Here is a 17,978-nt window from a genome sequence, read left to right as displayed (position 1 = left end):
ATATAAGAGTTTGATATTCACTGGCACATTGTGATTTTGATTAAGCCCAAGGTCTTAATGAGTGCCTGCTGTGCCACTCTGCCCACCCCTCTAGAGCTGAGGGGAGACCAGACATGGTATAAGAAGGAAACTCTATGCCCTTGACTGAGATGACAACTTCTTTGAGAAGATGAAACATCTGAAGAGAATGCATAGCAATAAACGAGAAGAATACTGCTAAAGCTCTCAGTGTTCTTACCTCATCCGAGGTCAGCGAGGGCTTCTGGCCTCTTCTGAGAAAGGCATCAGTAGCAAAGGCATTTCATAAAATCTCAGTTAAGTTTTTGCCTTCTAGAACACGTCAATTAATTTGATGTTAATGTTAAATACCTTGACGATATAAATTGATCTTTTCCAAATCCTACAAAGAATCTCATGTGCGGCGAAGATTCTGCAGATGGGTCTCGATGCCGTCCTGCCATCTGATAATCAGACCTGTATAATCTATCACACTGCACCGGATTCTCGCTCCAGGACCATTAAAAACTGATCCACCGTTTGCTGTTAAATTAAGATGCTTCATTTTCCTACTGTATGTGACTTTCCTTTTCACAGACAAATGATACAGGAGCCACTGGACCCAGTGCAGACAGGAAAGTACCACTGAAACTTCAGAGAGCCCAAACCTAGAGACTGTATTTTAAGTCTTATCAAACTCTTATCAAAAGAGCCTCAGAAACCATGAGTAGGAAACGTGAAGAGGATATCTGTGGAACTCCTTGCATATAACAAGGTCCTGAGAAATTCCCATTAAAATCTGCTCTCTGTGTGTGCGAATGGAAAAGACTGATTTAATTTTAATTTGTGCAGACTGCAGCCTTAAAGCAGAGCTCCCTCTAAGCAGGCTGCGGTAACTTAATCCTACTTGCCAAACTAATTACATGAGAATCATTCTGATCAGTACCCACAGCTCCCTTTGATGTTCAACTCTTGCTACCTTTTATCCCCAGTCATTCTCTGGGCAAGGTCTCCTTCACACATTCCCATCCCGCTGGATCATGAAGCGATTGCTTTTGAAGCTCAGTTTTATTTTGATGGAACACCAAGGAACTGAAAATGATTTCTTACTGAAGGAGTCTGATTTTGGTTTGAAAATTCTGGAAGAAATTCTAAGCTTGACAGAATGCAGCACATCCAGCACTAACAGCGTGGCTTCTTTCTTGCACAAAGGTTAGTTACCTCCATGCTGGAGGAATTGCCTAATGTACTCATTATGCCATGAGATCTCCTTCCATCCTGACTTGGCCCCAGCGGGTTTGTCTGTTATGTTTCTTAACCTCTTGAACAAGCATTATTTACCCAAAGACTCACTCAGTGCTCAGCTCCAAGGGGTCTCACCATTCCTTGTTAATAGTAAACTGAAACCCAGTGAGATTTTCACTGGGCCATTTTTTAACATCTTGTCCTGCTGCAAGTCCCCAGTGGGGATCTTTCTTCTAGATCAAATTTAGATGATGACTGCCTGGAGCAGCCTGCAGAGGAGCAGACATCTAAATCACCCTCACGAGGCAGCCCTGCATTTTGATTCCTCCCAGCTGGAAATCGGAAGTGGCACACTTATGATGCAGGCCTGAGGTCACTGGATGCACTGAATCATTTACTGGGCTGGTGAAGTGACGGGCTTCCAAATAAAAGCTAAGCATCCGTTTGACACATGAAAACTCTCTAAACGGCCTTGTACCCTTTAACCATGTCCTCGAGCAAATTCTCTCTCACACAGGATTGGCACACGGGTTAAACGAGATAATGCAAGTGAAATACTAATCACTGGGTCTGGCGGCAAGACTACCCTCAGGAGTGTTTTGTTAACATCTATGGAGAATGAAAAAGCAGCCCCTGCCCTGGTGAAGGGAGACCCTAATAAAAAGATTTGAAGGCTATGGCTGACCAAACTCCAGAAGGCAAGGAGGTCCAAGCCTGAAATCTTTACTGCTGGTGACTCAATCTTGTTTATTCAACATCTTAATTCAAATTATGAGTGATTTGGAATACAGCTGCTCACCAAAATAGGCACCCTATTTGCTCTTCAATTAGAATATCAGAGTCAACTAAATTCAAATATTATTATTTTCTTAAGTCTTCTTGGATGAATGAGACACTACTGAGTCAATAAAATGCATGGTGGTTGAAAAAACAGTAGGAAATGTGTCTGGAAAGGAAAATGAGATATGCCAAATGCAGAGAGGAAAAACCAAGATGCAGAAAGCCTTCCATCCAGGGGTGTGGAATAAATGACTTTCTAAATTCTCTCTCTCCAAAATAGTACTGTGACTAACAACTGTCTTAGAAATCTGCTCTGGGACAAAGTGCCTCCTATGCCAGTGCTAGTGCATAGTAAGCTCTCAGTAAAAATTAAATGATTCATCACAGAGTGGGTTTTGGCCAAGTATCAACTCCACCACTTTCAATGTACAACTCACATGACACTTTAAAGGTATATTCCCCCAGGGGAGTGCAAAGCTCTTGACACCCACATATTTCATTTAACAAGCTCCTAAAAATCCCCACAAACACCATGCTAGTTGCCATGGGAAGAAACAGACAACTGGGAGCTGAGCTTAGAGGGACAAGGCACCCCCAACACAGTCCAACTCAGATCTCATGAGCCTGTAAAATGTTGCTAGAAGTTAAATAGGTAGTAAGAATATTTATATCTCTAGAGAAAACATGACCAAAGCCCAGTACTTCCATGATTTGCTCAGACTTATGGAATTAGGGATTGACTGAATAGTAGAATCCAAGTCTCCCAAAGTATGGAAAGAACTAGAAATGTTTAGCCTGTACAGAAAAGACTTAAAGGGAACATGAAGTCTGTGCTGAAATATCTGAAGGCTTGGGCTGTTATTGTCCTAAGATGGCGGGTGAAATATTCTTGGTTCAGCTCCCTAGGGAAACTAATCCAGACTCCTTCCTGTCCTATTTCTAGGTGTCCATTCATACCAACGATTTTGACCTCAAAATAGACATGCTCACAATTCGGAGAGAAAAAAAATGCATCTGAAGGGGTATTATGCCCAATTAACTACAGAACAAGGTAGAAATTGCAGGTGCATAGATTTTGACTCAAAACAAGGAGAGACTTTCTAGCAATTAGAGTTGTTAAAATATGGGAATGCATTGCCTTGGACCCAGCACATTTCGCACCTCTAGAAATGTCAAATAGAAGGGTAATGACCTCCTAATAAAGGAGGCAGAAGAAGCTATTGCAGAATTACAAGCAATAGATGATGAGGTCTGAATTAGTGCAGTGGCGGTAGAGATGGGAAGGAAGGAGCAGATGAGAGAAATGTTCAGGAGGAAAAATCATGACGAATTAGTAACTGATAAGACATGGAAGAGGGATGGGGGGAGAGGCATGGGAGCTCCTGGAAGTTGGATCATATAGTATTTGTGCTTTTGTGACTTACTTATTTCACTCAGCATGGTGTTTTCAAGGTTCATTCATGTTGTAGCGTGTGCCAGGACATCATTTCTCTTTATGGTCGAATAGTATTCCAACAACCAATAGAAACATGAGAGATGAGCAGGTTTGCGGAAGAAAATGCAGAGTCAGAGGTGTCTGTGGGCCATCGGGATGGAGTTGCTCACCAGGCCATGGGGTCCAGGTGCTGTGGAGAAGTGTTGGACTGGAGATACAATTTGGGAACCTCAGTACAGACAGGGTGTCCTATCTCACTGCCACTTACAGATAGTATACAGCATGAAAAGAGGGCTGAGGGATGCTGGCTCTTAAGAGAAAGGCTAGAAAGAGGAACGCAAGAAGACAAGGCAGGACTGGTCAGAAAGGATCCAGGAGAAGAAGTAGAATGAAGTGTTCTTGAGGTTGAGAGAACCTCAGCAGAGAGTACAATAAACTCAGAGTTGGAGAGCAAGGACTGAACTTGGTGATACGGCAAGTCCATATGCATGTAATAAAGGGGCTTCAGGGTAAATGGGAAGTGAGGAATTAGAAATGGTGTTAGCTAGCTGTCGGGTGGAGGAAGACAGGCACTGGGGGGAAGACATAGAAATTAGGATTTTTTTAGTGTGGGAAGATTGGAGTATGTTTATAAGCTAAGAGGAAAGTGCTGGTAGAGGGATATTGAAGATCCCAGGGAGAAGAGTGGTCAATGGGGCCGAGTCCTGGAGGAGGTGGGCGGTCATGGGCACAGATGGCAGGACTGACCGTGGTCAGTCAGAGGGACATTCATTGTCGGAGGCTGGAGGAAGGAAGCAAGGATCAGAGTGGATGTTAGATATAAACTGTTGCGTGTGGGGGCAGGGAGCGGGGGATGGATAGAGATCATGCCTGGTGGCCTTAGCTACACTGTGAGGTAAAAAACAAGATCTTATTATGAGTGTAAAAAAAGGACTGAGCAAGAAGAGAAGGTGGAGGGAGGAAGCTGGAAGGGAGCAGGGCAAGGACAAGCAGAAGAGCTGATGGAGGCTTCAGGGCCCAGCTAAAGACACAGGCCAGGAGTTAGGACAGAAACTGTTTATGCTTCTCAAACTCATCCTACACACAAAGGGGACAACCCCAAGCCTTCATCTGCCTCCCCATCCAAACCGTTCACTGGTTCCTCACTGCACCCGGAAAAAGCCCCATCGCTTCCTAGCACAGAGGTTGTGTTCTGCTCCCCGACTGGTCCCAACTCCTTCCACGCCTCAACTTCAGCCTGAAGTTCCCCCGTGTAGGATGCTTTTTCTTCCCCTATGTCTTTTCTGTCCTCTGCCCCTTCAGGAGATACGCAGGTGTTACCTCCTCCAGGAAGCTCCCTGACCCTGGGGCAGGGCTAGATACCCTAACCTGGGGACTTCACGACATGCTGTGTGTGCTTCCTACACTGACCCTACTATATACCACACAGACAGCTGCTTGTATGTCTGTCCCTCCACTGACTCGGACATGGGGGCTCCTTCAGGACAGGGGCAGGGCTTTCACCTTGGTATTCCCAGGACTTGGTATGCCCTCCACACACATGCTGAGAGGGACGTTAGATCAATCCCATCTTACTAAGAATCTACGTTTCTACTTGTCACTTCTTTCTGGTTTTTCTCCCATTTTTTTTCAGGGGGGGTATTTAGGAGGGCTTGCATCTTTTTTTTTAATTGAGCTAAAAATACATATAACAAAATTTTTGCCAGTTCAACAATTTTTATACATACAATTCAGTGACATTAAATTCATCATGGTGCACAACTATCATTACTATCCTTTTCCAAAAAAGTCTACCACTAACAGCAGAAACTCAGCGCCCTGTAAGCAAGCAACAACTCCCCCTTGCCCCTCTCCCTCCCACCCCGGTTACCACTAGTAGGCTTTGGTCTCTATACATTCGCCTGTTTCATATAAATGGGATCATATAGTATTTGTGCTTTTGTGACTCACTTATTTCACTCAGCGTGGTGTTTTCAAGGTTCATTCATGTTGTAGTGTGTACCAGGACATCACTTCTCTTTATGGTCGAGTAGTATTCCATTGTGTGTATAGACTGCACCATGTTTACCTACTCATCTGTTGATGGATATTTAGTTTGTTTCCATCTTTTGGCTAATGTGCATAGTGCTGCAATGAACCTTGGTGTACAGGTTTCTGTTTGCATTCGGTATAATTGCTTTTGTAAAAGCACACACATATCTAGAGTGGGCACCCCGGGTCTCCTCTGCTGTCCCTGGGACACCCAAAATACCCATCAGCTAAAAGGCCCCAGGGCTGTCCCTGATGACATCTTTAAGCAGGTGAGAGAAGCCCAGGTCCTCCATATCTTGCTGACCCCTCACACTGGCTGGAGCAGAAGACCTCTAGAGCCAAGTGATCCGACACCCCAGCGGTCCTCCCAGTGGTGGGCACAGGCCCATCTCTGCAATCCTGGAGGTGCTAAACTCACTAACAGAACTCTCCCAAGACCCCAGTCCTGTCTCTGCTTCCCACTCTTGTCTCTCCAAAAAAAACAAGGCTTGGGCCGGCATTCAAGCTCCAGGGAATGCTGAGGAGGGGGCTCTGGGACACGGCTTCCATCAAGTCAGTGTCCTTCCCAGATCCCCGGGCTGAAACCTGATTCCACTCCTCACCCCCCCACCCCCGACCCCTACTCTTGGATGCGTAGGTGCTCTAATGAAAAGCTGCCCTGGGTTTTTTTTTTTTTGGAAGTGGGAAAGATAAATGAGCAACTAGCAGCCACCACAAGGAGGGGCTGAGTCACTCGGAAAGACATTTCTCAGTGGTCTTGCACGGCTCATGCTGAAGGTGCATCCACCCTGCTGACAAAGGCAGCTCAGGCCATCCCCAGTGAGTGGTTATGTCACTAGCGGCCAAGCTGTTGGAAGGGCAGACTATTGGACCAGCCACAGGGAAGACAAGCAGGACCTCCACCTACCACGCACCCCAACGTAGAAAGGCAGGTTCATATGAAACCAAGTTCCAGGGAGCCAACCCTCTGAGGCAGATACGCCACCCCAGGCTGTAATGTGGATTCAGAGAGGCTCAAAATAGTTTTTTGGAGGGGCAAGCAAAATGATTCAAAACTAAACAGAAAAACAACTACCACAACAGCAACAAAAACAATTTAAAATCTCCCTACTACAGAGCAATCGATGGCTGCAAATACATCAAATATATGTTTGGGAAAGCAGATGCCTAAAATCCACTGCCTTCTAACCCTGGCTTCTTGTTGACAAGATCACTGCCTCTGGACTGAATGACCCTGCTTAGCTAGGACTCACAGATTCATTTATCCAGGGACCCTATACACAAACAGAAACCTGCACACCAATGTTCATTGCAGCACGACGCACAGTAGCCAAAAGATGGAAACAACCTAAATATCCACCAACAGATAAATAGGTAAATACGGTGCTTTCAGAAAGACAGCTTTTCTGCAGGTGCAATGTAATCCTGTCTCTTATGTTCTCTTGCAGTTACCTGACAGGCCACATCTGGCCTTCTTCAGGAGTAGCCAATGGTAGAGCAGCAGGGTTCATTTCCCTTTTCCCTGTCCACAAAACAGGCATCAAAAACAGAAAAAAATGAGGGACCAGAAGAGGTGGGAGATTGCCCCCAGAAACCTGGTCTATTGTGCTTTTTGTCAAATTCCTTCTGTAGTTTGTTAAGGACCTAACAGTCTGCTCCATGCTGACTCACTAGCCCCTTCCCAGGCTGGTTCTTCTCTCACACACTGGCTGTTCTACATCCCTCTGCCTTTGTGCAAGCTCCTCCCTCTACTCAGAATGCTCCCCTCTTCCTCTTTTCTGGGTAACTTCCACTAATTCTTCCATACTCAGCACAGGGTCTACCTGCCTGCCCCAGGAGGCCTTCCCTAATCATCCCTGCTCCTACCCAGTCCACATCAGGCATGTGCCTCTGGGGATCCATTGTTGTTGTTAGGTGCTGTCCAGTCAGTTCTGACTCATAGCGACCCCACGTACAACAGAATGAAACACTGCCTGGTCCTGCGCCATCCTCACTACCGTTGCTATGTTTCAGCCCATTGTTACAGCCACTGTGTCAATCCATCTCCTTGAGGGTCTTCCTCTTTTTCACTGACCCTGTACTTTGCCAAGCATGATGTCCTTCTCCAGGGACTGATACCTTCTGATAACATGTGCAAAGTACGTAAGATAAAGTCTTGCCATCCTCGCTTCTAAGGAGCATTCTGGTTGTACTTCTTCCAAGACAGATTTGTTTGTGCTTCTGGCAGTCCATGGTATAGTCAATATTCTTTGCCAACACCACAGTTCAAAAGCATAATTCTTTTTCCGTCTTCCTTATTCATTGTCCAGCTTTCACATGCATATGAGACAATTGAAAAAAATCATGGCTTGGATCAAGTGCATCTTAGTCCTCAACATGACATCTTTGCTTTTGAACACTTGAAGGAGATTTTTTGCAGGAGATTTGCCCAATGCAATGCACTATTTGATTTTTTGACTGCTGCTTCCATGGGCATTGATTGTAGATCCAAGTAAAACAAAAGTCTTGACAACTTCAATCTTTTCTCTGTTTATTATGATGTTGCTTACTGGTCCTGTTGTAAGGATTTTTGTTTTCTTTACGTTGAGGTGTAATCCATACTGAAGCTGTAGTCTTTGATCTTCATCAGTAAGTGCTTCAAGTCCTCTTCACTTTCAGCTAGCAAGTTTCTGTCATCAGCATAACACAGGTCGTTAATGAGTCTTCCTCCAATTCTGATGCTCCATTCTTCTTCATATAGCCCAGCTTCTAGGATTATTTGCTCAGCATCATACAGATTGAAGAAGTATGGTGAAAAGATACAACCCTGTTACACATCCTTCCTGACTTTAAACTGCGTGGTATCCCCTTATTCTGTTTGAACTAGTGCCTCTTGTTTTACGTACAGGTTCTGCATAAGCACAATTAAGTATTCTGGAATTCCCATTCGTAGCAATGTTATCCATAATTTGTTATGATCCACACAGGTGAATGCCTTTGCATAATCAATAAAACAGATAAACATTTTTCTGGTATTCTCTGTTTCAGCCAAGATCTGTCTGACATCAGCAGTGATATACCTGGTTCCCTGCCCTATTCTGAATCCAGCTTGAATTTATTGCAGTTCCCTGTCAATGTACTGCTGCAACAATTTTTTAATTATCTTCAGCATGTGACATTAATGATATTGTTTGATAATTTCCACATTCTGTTGGATCACCTTTCTTTGGTATGGGCACACATATGGATCTCTTCCAATCAGTTGGCCAGGTAGCTGTCTTCCAAATTTCTTGGCATAAATGAGTGAGAGTTTCCAGTGTTGCAAACATTTGTTGAAACATCTCAACTGGTATTTTCTCAATTCCTGGAGCCTTGTTTTTTTGCCAACGCCTTCAATGCAGCTAGGATTTCTTCCTTTCATATTATTGGTTCTTAATCATGTGCTACTTCCTGAGATGGATGAACGCCGACCGATTCTTTTTGGTAGAGTGACTGTGTATTCCTTCCATCTTCTTTTCTTCTGTTGTTTAATATGTTGACCATGAAATCCTTCAATATGGCAACTCAGGGCTTGAATTTTTTCTTCAGTTCTTTCAGGTTCAGAAATGCCAAGCATGTTCTTCCCTTTGGCTTTCTAACTCCAAGTCTTTGCACATTTCATTGTAAGAGTTAACTCTGTTTTCACGAGCCGACATTCATTTTTTGATGTGGCATGACTTAAAGTAGAAGAAACAGCTCTAAACATCCATTAGTAATTGGAAATGTGGAATATACGAAGTGTGAATCTAGGAAAATTGTAAGTGGTCAAAAATGAAATGGAATGTTTGAAGATCAGAATCTTATGCATCAGTGAGCTGAAATGAACTGGTATTGGCCATTTTGAATCAGACAATCATATGGTTTAACTGTGCCAGGAATTACAAATTGAAGAGGAATGGCATCACATTCATTGTCAAAAAGAACATTTCAAGATCTCTCCTGAAGTACAACACTGTCAGTGAGGGAATAATATCCATATGCTTATAAGAAAGACCAGTTAATATGACTATTATTCAAATTTATGCACCAACCAGTAATGTCAAAGATGAAGAAACTAAAGATTGTTATCAATTTCTACAGTCTGAAATTGATCAAACATGCAACCAAGAAGCATTGATCATAACTGGTGATTGGAACACAAAAGTTGGAAACATAGAAGAAGGATCAATCAGTAGCTGGAAAATATGGTCTTGGTGATAAAAATGGCACTGGAGATCGCGTGACAGAATTTTGCAAGCCCAATGACTTATTCATTGGAAATACCTTCTTAAACAACATAAACAGCAATTACATGTGTGGACCTCGCCAGATGGAATACACAGGAATCAAATCAACTACATCTGTGGAAAGAGATGATGAAGAAGCTCAATATCATCAGTCAGAACAAGGCCAGGAGCCCAGCTGCAGAACAGACCATCAATTGCACTTATGCAAGTTCAAGATGAAGCTTAAGAAAATTAAAGCAAGCCCACGAGAGCCAAAGCACAACCTTGAGTATATCCCACCTGAATTTAGAGACCATCTCAAGAATAGATTTGATACACTGAACATTAATGACCAAAGACCAGACGAGTTGTAGGATGACATCAAGGACATAATACATGTAGAAAGCAAAAAGTCATGAAAAAGACAAGAATTAAAAAAAGATCTAAATGGATGTCAGAAGAGACTCTGAAATTTGCTCTTAAACGTAAAGTAGCTAAAGCAAATGAAAGAAATAATAAAGTAAAAGAGCTGAACAGGAGATTTTAAAGGGTGGGGATCCATACGGCCCTCTAAAATAACAAAGCAGGTGCTGTCGAGTTGATTCTGACTCATGGCAACTCCGTGTGTGTCAGAGTAGAACTGTGCTCCATAGGGTTTTCAATGGCTGATTTTTTGGAAGTAGCCGGACCAGCCTCTCTTCTGAGGTGCCTCTGAGTGGACTTGAACCTCCAGTCTTACAGTTAGCAGCCACGCATGTTAACTATTTGCACCACCTAAGGACTCCATTTTTCAGAACGGTTGTTGTTGGATGCCGTTGATTCAGTTCCGACTCATAGTGACCCCACCATGACAGAGTAGAACTGCCCCATAGGGTTTCCTTGGCTGTAATCTTTAAGGAAGCAAATTGCCAGGTCTTTCTCCTGTGGAGCTGCTGGGTGGGTTTGAACCACCAATCTTTTGGTTAACAGCTGAGCACTTAACTGTCGTGTAACCAGGGCTCCTACCCTTTACAATAGTACCACCAAATCATTAACAAATGATGTTTTCTTTCAGTCAGTTGATAAATATCTATAGAATGTCCACTAAGTATGGCACTGCAGTGGATTTCCCAACTAGATTATAAGCTCCTAGAGGATAGGGACTGGGTCTTATTCACTGGGCCCCCAGCACTTGGCAAAGGCCTAGCACACACTAGGTACCTCAATCAATGACTGCTAAGTTGAACTAAGGATGTAATCAGGCTGAAGGTCAATCTACCTCAAATAGGGAGGCCTGGCTGGTGGGATAATATCCTAACTCCTCAGCCTGGACCCCAAAGTCCTTCATTATTTTTTTGACTGTGTCACCCCTAAACCTCCTTGTGAACCTGCTGCTCTGATCAGGTGTGAGTCTCAGTGCTTCTGTGAATTAACCATCTTTTCTACCTCTGAGCTATTGGGTCTGTTGTTCCCTCAGGCTGGAATGCCTTCCCCACACCATCCCCTCCTTTGTGCACTCAAATCCTGAGTTACAAAAAAAAAGAAAATTAAAACAGGGTTATGTGTCTACAAAGGAGCCCTGGTGGCACAGTGGTTAAGTGTTCAGCTGCTAACTGAAAGGTCAGCTGTTCAAACGCACTAATCGCTCTGTGGGAGAAAGATGTGGCAGTCTACTTCTGTAAAGAGTACAGCCTTGGAAACCCTATAGTGCAGTTCTATTCTACTCTATAGGATAGTTCTGAGTAGGTATCAACTTGACGGCAGCAGGTTTGGACCTATCTACCAGACCCTAAAAACTGAGGCTCACTCTATTCTCTTCCAGCTGAATTGCAAAATAAAGTATTAGCATATGCACTATCATTTTGCTTCATTTTTCATTCGTCTTAACATGGCAGAGTAGAAAGACCATTGGGTTTGAGGCTAGAAAATTTTATTTCTACTCCTGATCCCCCACTAAATGACTCTGGGCAGGTTGTTTTTCTGAGGTTTAGTTTCTCCTCTGTGAAAGGAGCCAACTATTGCCCTGTTCAATTCATAGAACTAGTTTTGAGACACAAATGAGATAACATATGAAGGAACTCAGGTATTAGAAAGCCTGCAAGTGGAATGAAAAGATACTATGATCTAATGTTCTTGTGGCAAGCCCTTTGAAGGCAGGAACCCTGCCTCGGTTGTGATTTATTCCCTCCCGCAACCTACCAGAGTGCTTGCACACGAATAGGGCTACACCTGACATACAGGGTCTCTCAAACGTGAATGCGCTTTACTAATGATACGGATCTTAAATGTCTTCATTGAAACTCTCTTCTGTCAGGCATAAACAAAATACCCTTTCCTTTTCTCAACCTGTAAAAAGATCCAGGGGTCTTTTGGGAAATAATTGCCTAATGTGAACCCCCCTCAGGATGTTAAGGTCATGACCCTGAATGTGGCCGGAACATCTCATCTTTGGCCACAACTCCACGAGGGCCAGCTGCCTACGCACACCCTTGATCCTCCTCTCCATTCTCAGCCTCTCATTTAATTCCTTCCCAGGACAATTGTATACAGGTCCACACAAGAACAATTAAATCCAAGTCCACTGAGGCCTCTAAATATATCTAGATTCTGCAAGACCTCTGCAAATAAAATCTTATTCCCTGTAAGCACCAGTGTGATTGGTCTCCTATGTAACAAAGGAGCTTTTATATTTTTAGTTTTCTTCCCATACAACAAACACTATTAATAACATTCTACTTTCTCCAGAGATGATATGGATTAGACCAAATGGAAAGTTACCATGGCTACCACAGTGTTATTTTTGGCATGAGAAATACACGCCAAGTGAAGCCACATACATGGTCAAGAAGTGGAGCTTTGTTTCCGCTTTGCTATCAGGCAATCAATCCCAATTTAATTTTGAAACTCTAATTGCAACAGAAACTAATTATGAGCAGCAAGACCTGAAACCCCCTAATTAAAGTGGAAGTCAATAAAGCGATACAGCACTATCATTGGGGCAACCTCAACAGGATGAGGCACTAAGCAAAAGCAGATTTCTTTCCCAGGTAATTAGCTAAGCAAAGCAAGACAGGGAAACCCAGCTGGAGGGTACAAGTGGGAAACCCTGAGTTGGGGACTGAAGGCTTCAGTTTCCGGTGAACTGATCATGTCCTCTTCTGCTCTACAAAGACTGTAACAAACTGGGGGTGGGGTAGGAACCCTGGTTGGAGGGGAGGGTGGTTCTACTAAAAGTCAACCACCCGGAGTGGCCATGGTGGGGAGATCGCTGAGGGACCTTGGTGGCATTGAGGAGGAATAAACTGAAGGATGGCTGGTTGAGACTAATCTCATATGTTGGCATTGTGTGACTCATAGTGATCTCATGTGACAGAAGAGAACTGCCCCATAGGGTTTTCTAGGCTGTAATGTTTACAGGCGCAGATTGCCAGGTCCTTCTACTGCGGAGCTGCTGAGTAGGTTTGAACCGCCAATCTTTTGGTTAGCAGCTGAGCGCTTAACTGTTGCGCCACCAGGCTCCTTCCCATATGTTACTGTGGCCCTTTCTGTTCAGGCCTTGGGGGCGGAACTGCACAGGCACAGAGGTACCCAGAGTCTGATTCTTCAGATCCAGATAGGTACAGGATGTTTCCTCACATACCAAATGCTGAGCTGCACTTTTCTGACTTAGCACAAGTTGGCGTACAGAAGGGTTCCTATTACAGTGAAAACGTACTGCCAATCCCTGAAGTGCATGACTCCCTTTGGGACCGCCTGGTCTATCTTTGACAGCTTTAAAATACTATTAATGGCATGACTTCATCTGACCTACGATAGAACGATCCATTTTTAGGCCAGAAACCACATGGTCCTCACATCACCCCCAGTGGGCTGGAGGATAGAAAGGGGATCTTAAGTCAGGGAGGGAACAATTTAACTGATGATTGGTTACTCGTTCTCCAAATTTCTTGACGAAGAGACAAAAAGGAACACTACAGAATGGTTAGGAAGCCACATTTCTAATGACAACAGGGCAGAGAGTCAGAGGCAAATATTCAGTGTATATTTTTCTACAGAGAGGTCTTTCTCCGACTCATAGCGACCCTACTGGACAAAGCAGAACTGCTCCATAGGGTTTCTAAGGAGCGGCTGGTGGATTCAAACTACCGACTTTTTGGTTAGCAGCTGAGCTCGTAACCACTGTGCCACCAGGGCTCCTTTCTCCCTTTAACATGCAATTTTCTTGAGAGTTTTAAGGTATTATTAAAAAGCAAGAAGCAGAACACCATAACCTTTTTGTAGCTTTTTCTGTGGCAGTGAACAAATCAGCCCCTCCAGAGAAAGTCAACTCATCAGGGTATGAAGAACTCTTTGAGGGCTTTCAGACTCCTGTTTCCCATGAAGTTACTAAGGTCCAGTCACACTGGGGCTGACAGGATTTTTCTGAGGCCCACAAGCCCCCACATCAATGACAGCCTGTATTAATCTTAGTTCTAAGTGTGTCACAGGCAGGCCACATGGAACACAGGCCCTGACTCGAATTAGCCAAATGAAGTTCTCTGGACGCTCTCATCAAAATAGTGTATTAACATATTACGCAAAACCTTTGGCATTAACATTTTGTAACAAAGGTTAAAATGGGAGCGGTAAAGAAAAAGACAGTTCTGAACCTTGAAATATTTCGGAAGCTGGTTATGATTTGAAAGGCAAGATTTTGTTGTTTCTGAACATTGCTGACATATAATGGGCCAGGAGGTCAAGTAGAAAAGAGGTCTCAACCTCCTTACATCCAACACAAGCGAGAGAGAAAGAGACAGTGACAGTGAGAGAAAGAAGAAAAATAGCTCCATCTTGTTGAGCTACTTGGGCATAAAATTGCAGCCCAAGGAGACAGAAAGTGCCCTGAAAAACAGCTTCATCCCAAAACCCAGACAGGGAGCCCTGGTCCGTGCTCTGCGTTCCACTCCCAGGGAAGGAGACGGCTAGGGGGCTTATGAAGATCCATCAGTCAAAGAAAGCACGGCTGTTTTTATAGTCAGCAAGTGGCAAACTTTTTTCCAGTGTTAATTAGAAAAGGAACGCTTTCAAGGCCCCCAAAAGAATTATGGGTGTATCTTATCTCAAAACCACACCTACCTTGACTCCAATGAAAGACTTGCGGTGATAGAAGCAGCACAGGGCTGCCGAGAGGGCGTGGAAAGCATTGCATTCCTTAGGCATCTTTAATCGTCCTTCCCCGGGACCACACACTTTCCTTAGGGTTAAAAGAAAGGAGGCTTAGGGCGTTAGAGCCTCAGTCCTGCCCGCAGTCGCCGGGCTGGGAGGGAGCCGGCTCTTTCTCCCAGGCCAGTCTGGGACTTTTCCCCTCAGCTCAAGCCAACACGATGCACTCACTCAATTCTGGCAGGCTGGTGTCCAGCCTGCCATACACACGGGTGCCAGAAATTCTCATGTGACCAGCCTTGCTTTCTGATGAAATTCTAACCCCTCTCAGCAGAGGCTCTGGGCTTTAGCTGTCCCCTCAGTTTAGAGACTGAGCAGAAATCATTAACCCCCCAGGCGGCCTTTCCTTCTCAGGGTTGAAGCACACCATGCAATCTGCTCCGAGTGGCTTTGACTGTTTGCCGGTCACCCCAGCACCTGGCAGATTACGGAAGCAGGGGGAGTTGTGCACATCACACCAGCTTGCTACGGGACAGAGACTCCTTTGAGGAAAGGAGGTGGCCTAAAAGTGACCAGGGCGTGACTCTCCCTAGGAGCACTCCTGAAGAAGCCCTAAGGATGCAGGCACAACCTCTACCCCCACTCTCTCACGCCCACCTCCAGAGCTGTTTATTTTTAATTAGGATGCTTCTGGCAGTCAGTTTGCAGCTGATAACGTTGGCACAGCCATCTCTACTGGCAAAGCAACATTGCCTTTTGGTGTTTAATTAGCAAGTCTGTCAGCAAACACTCTGAACGCCCGTTCCCTCCCCACCTGGCCCTACAGTCTGTTGGGAGGCTGTGTACCCTCTTCTGACTCAGCTGTTTGTCCCACTCCCCTGTCACTTTAAATACTTCACTGTAATTACCCATCTTCACTGTAATTACCCACTCTGCCTAACCAAGATCTAGCGCACAAACCTTCAGTCCACTGCAGCCACGCATGGTCTTTCTAGATTCCCCTGCGGTAAGAGGCCTTTACCCCTACCAAGAGGCCCCAATACCTTTATTTAGGGGAAGGTAATTGCTTTTCTTCTTTCATTCCAGTTACGGTGGATACACAACAATTCTGTTTTTTTATCAAACCCAGATTTTTGCCTGTAGCTCTTCCCTTCCTACAGTTCCAAATATTAACTCGCTGTGGCTTCAGCCACTCAAAAATGGAATGTGTCCCAAAGTCTTCTAAAACCTCACACAGGCAGAAACTTGCAACTGGGAAGAAACAGAACCTATTCAGTCCAGAAAGGAATAACACCAGATGAGGCCTGAGGGAGGTATGAGAAATATCCAACAGGATTAGTGTCAAATCCTTGGGAGACCTTGGCCTTTCGATTAGGTCAAGTCAGCTTGAAAAATAGGAAATTGTTCAATGTCCAGTGAGAAGTTCTGTGCTCAGATGAGGGGCTTAGGGGCCACGGATTTCCCATCCACCGGAAGGGGCAGAAACTCAGCCTAATAAACACGTTGGGAGTGGGGATGAAGCTACAAAGGATCTACTGCCACAGGAACAGATGGGAGAACTGGCATTCTTTCTCCTCCTTCCACTGGTTTTCTCCTCACTCCTCCTCCACCTAAATTCATAATTTTAGGAGGTCAGATTTGTAGTCTTGGGCACCAGGAGAGGACCTGGAAGCAAGCACGAAAGGTGGTAGAGCTCAAAGCGTTTTTGAGCTGGAAGAGCCCTTGGAGATGATCCAGCTCGTGGGTCAATACTGTCCTCCAAGGTCCATGTACGGGGTCCATGGGAAACTTTTCTTTGTTTGCCTTCATTTCCTTTATATGGGATTCAAAGGGTACATCCACATGAACAGCCCTAAGTTCATATGGTTTCAGCAGCTTATGACTCACCAAGCAGGCCAAGAGCCACCAGGTAAGGGGCCTCATTTTCACCTATTTGGCAGGAAATAACAAGCTCCTTCAGTCCCTGATGGTGCAAATGGTTAACAAGCTTGGCTGCTAACCAAAAGGTTGGAGGTTCAAGTCCACCCAGAGGCACCTGAGAAGAAAGGCCTGGCGGAAAAAAAAATGAGCCATCAAAGACTCTATGAAGCACAGCTTTACTCTGACACACATGGGGTCACCATGAATCGGAAATGGCTCAATGGCAACTGGTTTAACAAGCTCCTCTAAGCTAAAAAAAAAAAAAACTCCCCAAGAGTCTAGAAAAACATCATCCCAGGCCCAGGGAAGGAAGGGAAGCATTTTATTAAATTCTGCACAGAAATTCAAACCAAACTAACCCCACTGCTGTCAAGTCGATTCGGACTCATAGCAACCCTGTAGGACAGAGTAGAACTGCCCTTTGAAGGTTTCCAAGGCTGTAAATCTTTGTGGAAACACACTGCCACATCTTTCTCCCATGGAGTGTCTGGTGTCTGGTGGGTTTGAAATGCTGACCTTCTGGTTAGGGGCCAAGCACTTTAACCACTGCACCACCAGGGTTTAGTCAGCCCAAGGCCTCTGAATTCCCGATGCCTTCTCCCCAGAAATCGTGAATGAAATGCATTCCTGAAAGTAAATATGCAAATAACTCAGACATGTAAATTACATAGAATTATGTAGTCAACTGCTCCAAAGTCAGGGCAAAAGCAAAACAAAAAGACATTCAGGTCACTGTTGAATCACAGCTCTTGTCACCTGAGGCTTTCCCTGTTTACTCTAAAAAATGCCTCCAAAATCCCCAAGAATTTGTTCCCTCAGGACTAAAGAATGGACTAATCTTATTAGGTAACTGTTTCTTAAGCATCTTTTATTTTTGTTGCATGCTGAAAGAAATTTCTGAAGGAGCACTCAAAAGTTTTAATCAATTTTCTCCTGAGACAGCCAAGGAGAGAGACTAAAATAGCGTGCTGTTATTGCAAGCAAAGATGATAATGGCATGAATTTGCAAAGTGCCCTTCACTTGTTATGCTTTTAAATGCATCCTACCCACACTGATCAATTCCCTCACATTCTCCCCACAATTATTATTCTATTCTAGTTACATGGAGGACCAAAACAGCGTGTCACTCAGCAGAGGACAAAGGACCAGGGGCTCCTGCCTTTGATTGCAAAACCCATTATCTGATCACGTGGGAACAAAATCATGCTGTGGGCCCAAATAAGAG

At 44.4% G+C, this 17,978-nt stretch overlaps 1 protein-coding gene across 4 annotated transcripts in view; it reads right to left on the bottom strand.

The window, feature by feature from the left end:
• The window catches only part of BCAR3 (BCAR3 adaptor protein, NSP family member), a 149,452-nt gene that overhangs the window by 43,923 nt on the left and 87,551 nt on the right, over window positions 1-17,978 (bottom strand). Inside the window, exon 1 of one of the 4 annotated variants that reach the window (XM_023558399.2) lies at window positions 14,806-17,978. This exon is cut by the window's right edge and continues 25,360 nt beyond it. The exons of the other annotated variants lie outside the window; for them this stretch is intronic. Coding sequence (XP_023414167.1) covers window positions 14,806-14,889 — 84 coding nt within the window. The 5' untranslated portion in view covers window positions 14,890-17,978. The remainder of the gene's footprint in view (window positions 1-14,805) is intronic. 4 annotated transcript variants of the gene reach the window in all.

This window comes from Loxodonta africana, chromosome 3 (assembly GCF_030014295.1).
Source record: "Loxodonta africana isolate mLoxAfr1 chromosome 3, mLoxAfr1.hap2, whole genome shotgun sequence".
Taxonomy (NCBI): domain Eukaryota; kingdom Metazoa; phylum Chordata; class Mammalia; order Proboscidea; family Elephantidae; genus Loxodonta; species Loxodonta africana.
This window is presented reverse-complemented; position numbering and strand designations above follow the sequence as displayed.